Genomic DNA, 12,157 nt, shown 5'->3' with positions numbered 1-12,157 from the left:
GAGACAGGGTTTCTCTGTATAGCCCTGGCTGTCCTGGAACTCACTTTGTAGACCAGGCTGGCCTTGAACTCAGAAATCTGACTGGCTCATTTTCATGCCTGCTCCTTCAGTGACTTGACTGACTACGCTAGCCTCCGGTTTTCCTCAGCTCTTATACAGCATATATGTAAACTTTCTCTTCAGGCTGCTATTGTTTCACATCTGCCCCTCACTGTCAGCCAGAACGGTCAAAGATGGTAGAGAGAGAGACCACTAAGTGTGAGTAGCCCACATAGACCAGCCTCCTGCTAGGAGTCCGAGAGGCGAGGGTTACTGGCTTGCCTCAGCTGTTCTTTCTCTATACCCTGTAAAAGAGGGCTGAATGAAGGACCTTGCTTTCTGTTGAACTTTAAGGTACCTAAGTTACCTGTCTGTACTGAAAGCAAGCACATCTCAAATGCTATCCCTAATCAGAATGTCTTGTAAAATTTCCTGAATGCGTCTTTTAATCAAGAAGACCTTTTCAAACCAGGGTGCAAAACAACTCAGTTGCTGGAGGAATCTATCTGCTTGTGAGGAGAGTGCATCATGCTGACAAGACAGACTTGCTTGCAACTAGAGGCCCAGGGAAGTCTGGACAGGGGTGGGGCTTCGGTGCTAGTCCTTTCAGTTTCTCTTCCTGTCTAGCCAGTGAGCTTTTAAAATGCTCTGCTCACAGCGCCAAAGGCCGTGCCATGCTGCGTGTAACTCATGATGAATGGAGAAGTGTGTAAACAGCAAAGCATGGAGCAGCCTTGGGGACCCGAAGCTCACAGAGCAGAGCACTTAGGTTGTGTGCCCTGGGAAGAGGCCACTGGAGGGAAAGACAACACTTGTCTTCAAGTGCATGAAGGATTAGCATTGCTTCATAGCTTGGACTCTTCTGCTCTTTCCTGGCTCCGAATTTGACCAGGTTCTTGTGACAGTGCCAGCATTTTCAGGGTATTCCTGACCCCCACATTTCCCTGAACTGCTTACCCAACCACACACTTCTCTGCTCTGGCCCCTGAATATTTAACTTTTATGGCTACAGTATGCCTGCAGTTCGCATCTCATCTCATGCTTTGTGTCCTTGCCCCTCCCAGGCCCTGAGGTAAAAGCCATACTCTTCATAAGATTTCCCCTGGTCTAGATTTGAATCTTTTTTACCCACTAACAGTTTTCCTGTTTCATTCACTGTCTGTGTTCAGCACCATGCTATTTTGATGAATAATAATACTAGCTACACTAGTGTGGAACTCACAGAGATCCTACTGCCTCTGCCTGCCTTGTTTGTTATTATTGTTGTTGGCCTTATGAGACAGAATCTCATTGTAACTCAGGCTAGCCTGGAACTTTGTATGTAGCTCAAGCTGGCTTCAAGCTCATTGTAACCCTGGGCCTCTGGTTGCTGGAATTTCAGGCATGAGTCATTGCGTCTATCTTAGTGTTAGGGTCCTTCTTCCTAATACAGGACAAATGTCCCCCATCCAACCTGGTAGGTGGGTGTGATGTGAAACACGTAAGGGACTCCCTGGCTCCTTTGAGTCTGCTTCCCTCTTTGGTTTTCTGTGTCAGTTTTAGGCCATTCAGAAAGCTGGGAAGTTCTGTTGTCTGATCACCGTGCGGAGGGGTGGGGTGGGGGTGATTCTCCATTGGACTGAGGGCAGCAATGCTGCGTCTTTAGCATGTCACATCTCCTTTATTCTCCCACAGAGCTTGCTGGAGTGTGAAGGAAATTAGCATGAAAATGAAGGAGGAGGCATTTAGAGTTGTTTTCATTAAACATGGATGGCCTTGTCTGTGAATGTTGAACATGCGAGGGGCTGGGATGAAGGAGGCAGCGGTGGGGAAAATCCACTCAGAAAGCCTGGGTCTGTGTGCATAGAAAACCTGGGAGTTGTTTTTTAATTTTGAGAATTACTGCTAGTTTTTTTTTAATGGAATAACAATGCTAATAATCAAAATGAACGATAAAATTTAGAAAACAATTAATCATGCTCCCACCCCTAGTTATATTTAATTGCTGTATCTAAGAATGTTTGACACACACACTTCGACCTTAACACCTCAGTGCTTAAACTTGATTAGAGGTCTATACCGCAGGAAGCCACAGGCATTAAAATTTTAGACTTAGAGAAAAATCTTGATGAGTATTTTGAATATGAATTGGTAAGTAGTGCTTAGTAATGATATTTCCAAGAAAGCAATGACTGCTGTAAAAAAAATGCTGAGCACCGGGGTGTGCATGATATCACCCAGACATTAGCACAAGCTTTCTGACAGTGTTTGAAAGAGCATGTGTCGGGCTCCTTCTCTGCTGCAACCTTTGCCTTATTTTACTTGTGTGAGGTGAAAAGACCCTGGGCAGCTAAGAACTCTGCCTTTATTACTTCGTTCTCGAGAAGCAAAACAAAATGGGTCTGCTCTTAAGGAAATGATGGCTGCCTAAATAAATAATGCAAACAGTTCTCTCACAGTACCAGAGAGGAGATGACATGACAAATGTAGACCTCTAGCCCCAGACCTCCAGATGTGCCCTTCTCTCCCTGTGCAGCCCTGAAACTCCTGAGTTGGTCAATTGGAAACTTATAAGACACCTGGGAACTTTGGCAATCGTTTAACTGGTTTGACTTTCTTAAACTAAGAATTGGCATTTTAGAATACTGTTGGCAAAATATTTAACTTTCCCATCCCATTTGTGTAAACAACTTCTCTAATAATCCTTAGCCACTCTGAGGACACACCTTGTCGGGTCCATGCAGAGAGATAAAGGGTACACTTGCAAGACACCTAGGGCTTCGCAGCAGCACCGCCCACTTTGAGTAGTGTTCCCTGAGACTTCAGAGATACTTAAACACACAGCTATTTTGGCTTGATCCCGACAGCCCTGATTTCACAGGACTGGTCCCTCTGTTTACAGTAAAAGCGATTTTTCCACTAAACCAGACAAGTGAAAGCAAGGAGATCCCATGAACCACAGAGGAGGAGTATCACCCCCGGTACTCAGGAGCAGCATTGCTGGCGAGGCTTCTGTCTTGTTTTCCTTTTGTTCCCAAGACCAATTCATGAATTCGTGTGCCTTCATGCACGAGCTGATCTTTGTCTGACAGATAACTACTCAGTGGCTTGTCCTCTAGCAGGTTAGTGACCAAGCAGGCACCAAACCGAGGGGGGAGCTCCTAGTCTGGTCTGGGTCCTGTCCTCCACAGCACATCAGAGAAAAGATAAAGTCTGAAGCAGAAAGTGGTTTGGGACCACTTTTCTGCCCAGCCTAACCACAATGGTCTATGCCACAGAAAAAGAGCTTGTCTCAGGCAAGAGGGAAAGATTAATAATTTTCACGAATGTGCTAACCTAGTGGCTCCACAAGCCAGTGGTTATTGAGTTTTACAGCTCATTCAAAAGATTCAAACACATGCCAGCAGAAAGTGACTTAGTGGTAAAGTCTTCTCTGAGTGGCTAGAAAGGTGTCAGAGCACCACAATCTCAGCCCTCTGTGAGGCCCTGTGTTTGCAGGCTCTACAGAAGCGGGGCTTCCCCTCAGCTGGAGCTAAATGAAGAAACTGGCTGAGTAAGGGCAGCAGAATTAGGCTCACAAGTAGACAGAATTAGAACTGACTTAGAGGTTATTCTTGCGTTGTTCTTTACACTCTAGCTATTAAAGAGCCCAGACAGTATATATTCTCTGAGTAGAACACCCTCAGAGACAACCTTCTCCTGCCAAACAGAACCTGTCCTTTCTTTGGCAGGTAGTACTGACGATGCCCAAGGTGCTGCCACGCAGTGCATGCTGGTTAGAGAACTTCACCAGGGTACACCATGCATATTTTAATTTAGGTGATCAATACTTTCTTCTTCTCCAAAGGGCATTCGTGGGCACTTGCAGCATACACATTAGAAAGTAACACACCCGGACCACATAAGCCTGCCTATGCACAGAGCTGCAATAACATGGAGAATTCTGACACACAGTCTCAGCAGGGTCCTTTGAGATTATTAACATTGCTCTCAACACAAAAGATGCCCAAGCCAAGTGAGAGTGTCTGGCGCAGCTCAGACAGGGGCAGCAGGAGCTTCATCCAGAACCTGCCTCAAAGAGCAGAGTAACATGAGAAGAAAGAAAGCACTGCATGTAGAAGCTAAAGTCCAGAGGGAAGGGGTGTCGGAGCAACCCTTGGGGTACCAAACGCTCTAGTCCAGGTGTGAGCATGAGAACAGCACTGCCACCTTTCTCTCCTAACTTACAGCAAACCTCCTGGCTCCGTCCCTACACTCACAGAGGGTATTCCAGCAAGGGGCTACTTGGTCAATGGAAGAGAGAAAAGAGAGTCCCTGAGAAAACACCTTCAGCTTTTTGCAACTTCAAACTGTTTAGTGGAGAAAGGCCAGACACCATTGCCTCCCTTTTCGATGTCTGAGGGCAGAGCTACTTAAAGTTACAAGAACCACTGAAGTTGGTTTCATTTTGCATCCGGTTACACTCCAGCAAAAGAGAACTTCACCAACGTTCCTCCCAATTGGACAGAAGCAAGACCCAAGGAGGGCCTCGGGGGGAAAGGCTACCTTCCTTGCTGGGGCTGGGAGGGAAAGCCACAGGAAAAGCCCACGTGTGGGCCACAGGAAAAGCCCACATGTGGGTTCTCCAGGCTGGCACCCAGGGCAGAGACCATGCTTCCCCTCTGGGCTTGGCCTGGACTTCTGGCTCTCAGTTTCATCCCCAGAAGCACTCCCAGGAGACTCTGAAGCATACAAAGCCACATTATTGGGAGACTTGCGGACAGATTATAAATTTACTGGGGACAATCAAGCCATTTGGTTCCTTTTGGCTGCAGATGCTGGTAACACGCACATGCACACAAACCTCACCCTTCACCCCCATTTCTTCTCCCCAGCATCTCTCTTTCAGAAGACAAACTTCCCCTTAGCTGGGAATTCCAGGGAGAAGTGAGGATGGAGCAGGTGGGAAAGAGGAATATAGGCCCAGAAACTCCAGTATAAACTGAATAGTTTCATTCAGGGATAAAGCCCAGGCCAGTGTAACTATGGATAGGTAGTTTTCATCTGGACCTGGGGTTTCAGATTCACAGCTCTAGGTAGCCCAAGAAAAACGTTTACCCTCTGGGGAAGAAGAGCAGCCGTCTCAGTCCCCAGAGCTTTCTGGGAGTCATGGGAATCATGGCAGATGAAAGTCACGGGAAAGAGCAGCCAGGAAGAAGTGGTGGGCTGGCTGGAACAGGCCCTCTCCTCCTTCAGGAGCTCCTTAGTGTCATCCTTCCTGGGGCTTTCTGAATGTTTGGGGGGCCCCCATGGCCATTTTCTGTCTGTGCCTTTCAGCAGGCTTGGCTTAGGCAGACAGCAGTTGTTCCCATGAACAGTCACAGAACTTCAGGAGCTTAGCAGAGAAGCATGTGGGCTTGACTTCCCACTTCGAAGGAAAGGCTAATGCTTGGCAATTTGGAGGAAGCCTGAACACCACAGCAGTGGGTCACCTGACGAAGATGATGACTCAAAGCTCTGTGGGGTCTGTATGTGTGTGTGGGTGTTGTCTGAGCCTCTGAGAAAACACTTCCAGTCAGAAAGTTACTCAGACTTTAGGGTTTGGTGTGCTATTACCAGGAGGGATTGAAGACAAGGTGCCTCCTGGAACCACAGTAACCAGCCCCCAGTGCCTTCCGTGAGTGCCCAGTTTGAGGGTCCAGAATAAAGACTGAATTGGGGCCTGGGGTGGGGGTCCTGGGATGGGGGGCCTGTGAGGATCCCGGTAGCCCTCTTCCCAAGCATTCCTGCAGTCCTCTGTCTGGGAGGGAAATCCCCATGTATTTGTTTAAAACTGTGGGGACACTGTTAAGTAATAGTCAATCACAGACACCCCTTAACTCCAGAGGAAGGTCACAGAAGGGGAAGGGGGATGGGGCAAGATGAACAGGTCAACTGAGCTAAGTTCCTGTCAAGTAAAGAATGTCTTGCTGGGCCTAATCAGAGCCAATATGCTAAAGCAGGAGGTTTTCTCAAGGTAAGGTCTTCTTGCACAAACTGTGGACTCTGAGCCCCTGGAGAACCCAGGCTCTTACCTCTTCACCCCTTTGGGTGTAGGACAGTGACAATGAGCACTGGTAGCCTTGAAAGTGAGAGCTTACAACAACATACACGTACCCGGCGACTTTTGAGGGACTGGTATCTTGGCCTTCTTCATGGCCATCCATTCCATTCGAGGCCAAGACAGCCACCACTTTCGCAAAAGGCCACATGACTACAGTCAGAATCATAGGAGAAAACCAGGTGCCTTACCGCAAGCAGGGCTGAGTTCCGCTGGTCCCCCGGGGTCGAAGCTGGCGGCTGTTCTCGGTTTATCCCACTGTTATCATTACTGGTCAGCCGGTGCTGCTGATGGTGATGGTGATAGTCTGGTGGAGGTGGTGGGGCTGTGGCTGCCGCTTGGGAGGCCACAGGAGGGGCAGTAGGGGGAGGTGGAGGAGCTGTGGTAGTGGCAGTCGCGACTGTAGACTTAGCGTGTTTGCCAGCCTTCCTTGCCCCCTGGCCATGCTGCACCAGGCTGAGAAGCTGCATGGTGCTCTCCCTCTCCCGGTCTGAGCTCTCAGCCCTACCACGTTCATAGCGTCCTTCACAGCTCAGGTGGTGCTGTCGGCAGACAGCAATGCGAGCCCGCAGGCGTTCCACAATAGCACTGTGCACTCTCGGGGTGACTGAGCCCCCTCCAAGGAGCCCCGCCCCAGAAGCCCCTCCCAACCCTCCTGCGGGGGCCTGCGGGGGCGCTGTGTCCCCCATCTTGTTGGACACAATGATTACTGCCTCTGGGATGGTGAGGTGCAAGAGGCTGGTGCTGGCTATGGCAGGCAGGGCTGGTTTCAGTGTTCAGGGCACATGAATAGAGGTCTTCAGAGGGTGGGGAGACAGTGGAGAAGGTGTGGGGGAGGGGAGCGAGTAACAAGAGGGTGGGGAGAAAGATTAGAAACCAATTGGAGAGAGGAAGTTGGAAACAAACCCTGATCAACTTACTCTAATTGCATTTGACAGCTCAGGAGAAGTTGGACGGAGTTGGTAGATTTTTTTTTTTCTCCCCCACCAGGCTGACAAGAGCCTCTAGGTACTTTGTAAACACAAAGTCTAGGGGACAGTTCAAGAATTCAGGGATTGTCAAGGAAGAAGCAGAAGCACGGAGCAAAAGGAATCAAAAGAGTCATTAATAGAGATCCGGGCTCCCCCTCACCTAGCTGCTTCGGGAAATTATTTATAGGGGTGTTTCTGCAGAGAAACACATTTCTCCCGGGGGCTGTGGAACCGGCAGCCTTCACTTTTCCTCAGGTTAAAAAACAAACAACAGGACTGTTTCCCAAGGCTCCTGAAGTCATGTTCAAACTGTGCGAAATCGGGGACGACTATGTTGGTTTCTCCGTCCCTTTCTCTCCCTCCGGTGTTGGTGTTTTCTCCTCCTGGGGGAACAGAAGGATGCAGTCCTCTCCCCCAAAGAAGACAGCTTTTCAATCTTAACAACGTCAGTAATTGGACTTCAGAACCATGCTCTTTTCTTCAAGCTAATCCAATCACCGACAAAAGTCCCGATCCCCTCTTAGGTTTCTTAGTCTTAAATGAAAGCAGTCTGAAGTGGCTGGCTACTGAGCTCCTTCAACACATTTTCCCCCTTTCCCACTTACGTTTTTATTCCTCTCTCCCTCCCCACTTCTATTCTAATACAGTATCAAGAGAGACAAAGTCTTCTGAGAGTAATTTACAAACGATGGTCAAACTTACAAACTTCCAGCAAATTGCACCGAGTCATGTCCAGCCACTTTTCTGTCCACTTTTGTACATTCCATGCCCGGCCAGTGGCTCAGAGGGTCTGGACTCCCAAAGGCAATGTGGCTCTATCTCTTGTAATGCTTCGCTTTATAGATGGGGGGAAAAGAAGAAAAAAGTCGCTAGTATTTTCCTTTCTCTTTCAGGTCTGTTCCGAGCGCTTTCCTGACACCGACTCCCGCTCCTCGGACTCACGGCGAAACACAGGCTTTCATTGTGCTGCGATACGAGAGGGAGAGAAAGAGAGAGAGAGAGAGAGAGGGAGACAGAGGGAGAGAGGGAGCCAGCAGGCTGCAGATGGGGGAGGAGGGCGGGAGCTCGGGCTCCCTGGTGGAAGGCTGGTGCCGCTGCTCCAGTGAGTAATCGCAGCCAGGCGCCCGGGAACGGAGTGCAGAGGCCTCCCAGTGGCTGAAGAGGCAAACCCTCCGGAACAGCATCTCTCTACAGCCGACCCTAGGCTCAGCCTCTGCCTGGGTGCTGCGGTGGGGGGGAAGACTGGGGAAATTCCCCAGTCTCCTCCTAAGGGTTTGAGCATCTCTCAACGCTGAAGAAACTCCCAGTCAGGCACTGTATTTTTCCCCTTCCAGGCCCGCAGTCCGCCCTCCTGAGGACATGATGGTTTTCAATAAGCTGTAAACGACACCACTGAGCACCCCCAACTCGAGCTGGGTGAGCAAGGAGGCAAAGCTCATTAGCACAGTGAGGAATTTGGTGAGTGAGTGCTGCGAGGTGCAGAGAGGGAAGCCCACCACTGTCTCCTCCTGGGACCCATTGGTGGAAGTCAGTGAGTTTGGGCAACAGGCTTGAGCTGATGAGCAAATAAATGGTCATGGATACATAAACGTTTTACAAGGCTGATATTGTCCTTATCTCGAGAAAGGGAAAAAATGGTTTTCCTTTGAAAATTCACCAAATACAAGGTGTATTGTCGGTAGCTGTCTGGTTGGCAAATATGTCACGTGATTTCAAGAACATTCATAACAAAAAAAATAGGTTTTGATTTCTTATCTTCATATGGTGTGGCTTGTAAAATACTCAAGCAGATTGGACAAATCAGTGTGTGCTTAACGATTACAGAGAATAAATTAAGATGGGCATAGTATTAGAAGCCAGAACCACCAAAAACTCAAGTGCTATAGTTTATAAGTTATTTGGATCTGACGTCCCCAGACACAAAGCTTCATTTACTTAAGCGACTCTAGAATTTCAGCAGTATGACACTGATCCTGCTTCAAACGTGAACTATGGGTAGAAGCAAACAAAAAAATAATGTATCTCAAGACTGGATTTATCCACAGTTCCATCTCCCAGGGGCTGGACAACTTTAGCGTACTTTCACAAGTCCCAGGATGTTAAGTTGGAAATGGAAACAGGCATACTCAGACAGGATAGGGTGTCTCATCCAAAATGCTTGGAATTCAAAGTACTTCAGATTTCAGGAGTTTTGGATTGGGGGAGATTGACTTCGACTTAACCAGTTGGATATCTTTAATCCCAAATTTCCCCTAATCTATCATGTTAGCTCTGTTTAAATAATTCCATTCTGCAGTATCTCAGATTGTTTTTGAATCAACTACTCCAGTCTGTACAACCTTAGCCTTTTTTCTGAAACATCCTTCTCCCTGTCTTCTTCAAGGCCAAATTCCTCTCCATTTATGTGGAGAAAGGAGCCATATTTATTAGAGAAGAAAAATAGAAAGAGTCATCAGGAATTATTCAAAAGTGAAGGCTTTTTGACTATCATATATTTCATTTTTTAAAGCAGTTTTCAGTAGGCAGCAACTTCTACTAACTTCTTCTGTCATATTTAGCAACATAACCAGTAAAAGACAACTATGCAGTATTTATATGTAAAACAGTGCTCACTCAATAGCCTGCAACAATACAGGTCTTAACAGTGTTGAGGGCTTGGTCAAAAAAAAAAATATTCTTACTCCTAGGAATATAAATTATAAATCAGAATGATAAATTTGCTAAATTGAAATAAGTTTAATTGACATAAAATTGTTCAGGGTTTTAGGGTACGGCCTCTTGTTTCAATTACTGTATACACTGTATATAATAAACTGGTGTGCGTGTATATTTTCTTTTAAGATATCTAGTGCAGTTGTGTATGTGGCCTGAAGACAGCACTGTGAAGGTTCTAGTCTTCCACTTTTACCCAGGTTTCAGGGGTTGGATTCAAGGAATAAGCTCACATTGCAAGTGCTTTTAGCTGCTGTGCCATCTCTTCAACCTCCATCACTTTGTAATTTTGACAGGAGCATAAATAAAAGCGTGTGAAACAAGACTTCAACAGACAGGCTTCCCTACTTCATTCCAGTATGTAAGACACTTTTCTGGACTCTAGAATCTTGAGTGTCTTTTGTATGAATTAAAATATATACATATTATTACCTTTAATCTACTTTTAGTCTAGTAGTTAGCCCCCTCCCATTCTGCCCTTTAACTGTTCCTCATCCCATTCTTTCTCCCCCATCTCCAAGAGGATGTCCCCACACCCTACTAGGCCTTCCCATTCCCTGGGGCCTCAAGTCTCTCTAGGGTTAGGTGCATCTTCTCCCACTGAGTCCAGACCAGGCAGTCCTCCTCTGTATATGTATGTGTCTGGGGCCTCAGACCAGCTAGCGTATGCTGCCTGGTTGGTGGCTCAGTGTTTGAGAGATTTCGGGGGTCCAGGTTTGTTGAGACTGCTGGTCTTCCTAAGGGGTCGCCCTCCTCCTCAACTTCTTCCAGCCTTTCCCTAATTCAACCACAGGTGGTCCCCAACTTCAGATCAGTGGTTAATTATCTGCTTCTGTCTCAGTCAGCTGTTTGTTGAGCCTCTCAGAGGGCAGCCTATCTAACTACATCATAGCATCAGTAATAGTGTCAGGAGTTGGAGCCTCTCCTTGAGATAGATTCCACTTTGGGCCTGTCACTGGACCTCCTTTCCCTCAGGCTCTTCTCCATTTTTGTCCCTGCAGTTCTTTAGATAGGTACAATTCTGGGTCAGAGTTTTTGACTGTGGGATGGCAACCTGATCTTTTCACTTGATGCTCTTTCTCCTGGAGGTGGATTCTACAAGTTTCCTCTCCTCACTGTAGGGCATTTCGTCTAAGGTCCCTCCTTTGAGTCCTGGGATTCTCTCACCTCCCAGGTCTCTGGCACATTCTAGAAGGTCCCCCCCTGCCTCCTACCTCCCGAGGTTACATATTTCCATTCATTTGCTGGCCCTCAGGGTGTCACTCCTGTATATATGTGCACATAAGTGTAGTGTTTGATGTCTTAGTCCAGAAGAGAGTGTTGGGTCCCCTAGAACTGGAATTACAGGTGGTTGTGAGCTATCACAGGGGTGCTGGGAACTGAACCTAGGTCCTCTGCAGGACCAGCAAGTGCTCTTAGTTGCTGAGCCATCTCTCCAGTCTCCTTTTATGCACATTTACCTGTATGCATACCAGCCATTTAATTTCTGGTTGCCATTATCACTGATATCATTCAGCTCATGCACATCATTTTTATTATTATTTACTTTAAAAAATCACTACCTAAAGCCCAGCACTTCACATATATCATCCCCATCAATACTCAGACATTCCTGGAAATGCATATTAGCTTTATCCAGTTCCCAATTTGGACTTTTCAAAATGACTTTTTAAACATTATATAATTAGGAGGGATGAAACCAGGACTCTCCAGACCCAGGTTCTCTTAAGCACAGGGACAGCTGCTTTAATGTTGTGATGGGCACTACAAGCAGGCCTAACTCAAGGGATGCACCACTGCCCAGTGCCCATTCTGGAGTCTAAGCAGGTCCAGACACAGCACAAAATACCTGAACATGAGAGCAGACAAGTTGGGAGATCCAGTTAATACACCCAACTGCTCATGAAAGAATTATTTCTTGCGGGTCACCAGACATGCTTTAGGGATCCTTGTCTTCCTTTTTCCTCTGCCTTCTTCTCCACAAGTCACCCTCAATGCTCACATCTTCCCATACTCCATCAGTACTCCTTGGATTCTGCTTTGCTTCCCTCAGATACTGTCCCTTTTCATCTTTACCTTTTGGACCTGGCTTCATTTTTGGTTTCTAGAAGCGAGTTAGGGAGTGGTGCTCCATGTGTCAGGGAACTCTGAACAGCAGCAGACATGTGACAGAAATGTCTGCTTCCATCATCCTTGCACCTCCTGTCTTTCTTCCTTTTCCTTTCCTTTTTCCTTTTCCTTTCCTTTTTCCTTTTCCTTTCCTTTTTCCTTTTCCTTTCCTTTTTTTCCTTTTCCTTTCCTTTTTCCTTTTCCTTTCCTTTTTCCTTTTCCTTTCCTTTTTCCTTTTCCTTTCCTTTTTCCTTTTCCTTTCCTTTTT

At 47.1% G+C, this 12,157-nt stretch overlaps 1 protein-coding gene across 1 annotated transcript in view; it reads right to left on the bottom strand.

Annotated features, from left to right (window-relative positions):
• The window catches only part of Maml2 (mastermind like transcriptional coactivator 2), a 318,494-nt gene extending 310,406 nt beyond the window's left edge, over nucleotides 1-8,088 (bottom strand). Inside the window, exon 1 of the mRNA XM_021206900.2 lies at nucleotides 6,289-8,088. Within this exon, the coding sequence (XP_021062559.1) occupies nucleotides 6,289-6,786 (498 nt within the window). The 5' untranslated portion in view covers nucleotides 6,787-8,088. The remainder of the gene's footprint in view (nucleotides 1-6,288) is intronic.
• Nucleotides 8,089-12,157: the final 4,069 nt, after the last annotated feature.

Source organism: Mus pahari, chromosome 10 (assembly GCF_900095145.1).
Source record: "Mus pahari chromosome 10, PAHARI_EIJ_v1.1, whole genome shotgun sequence".
NCBI lineage: Eukaryota > Metazoa > Chordata > Mammalia > Rodentia > Muridae > Mus > Mus pahari.
This window is presented reverse-complemented; position numbering and strand designations above follow the sequence as displayed.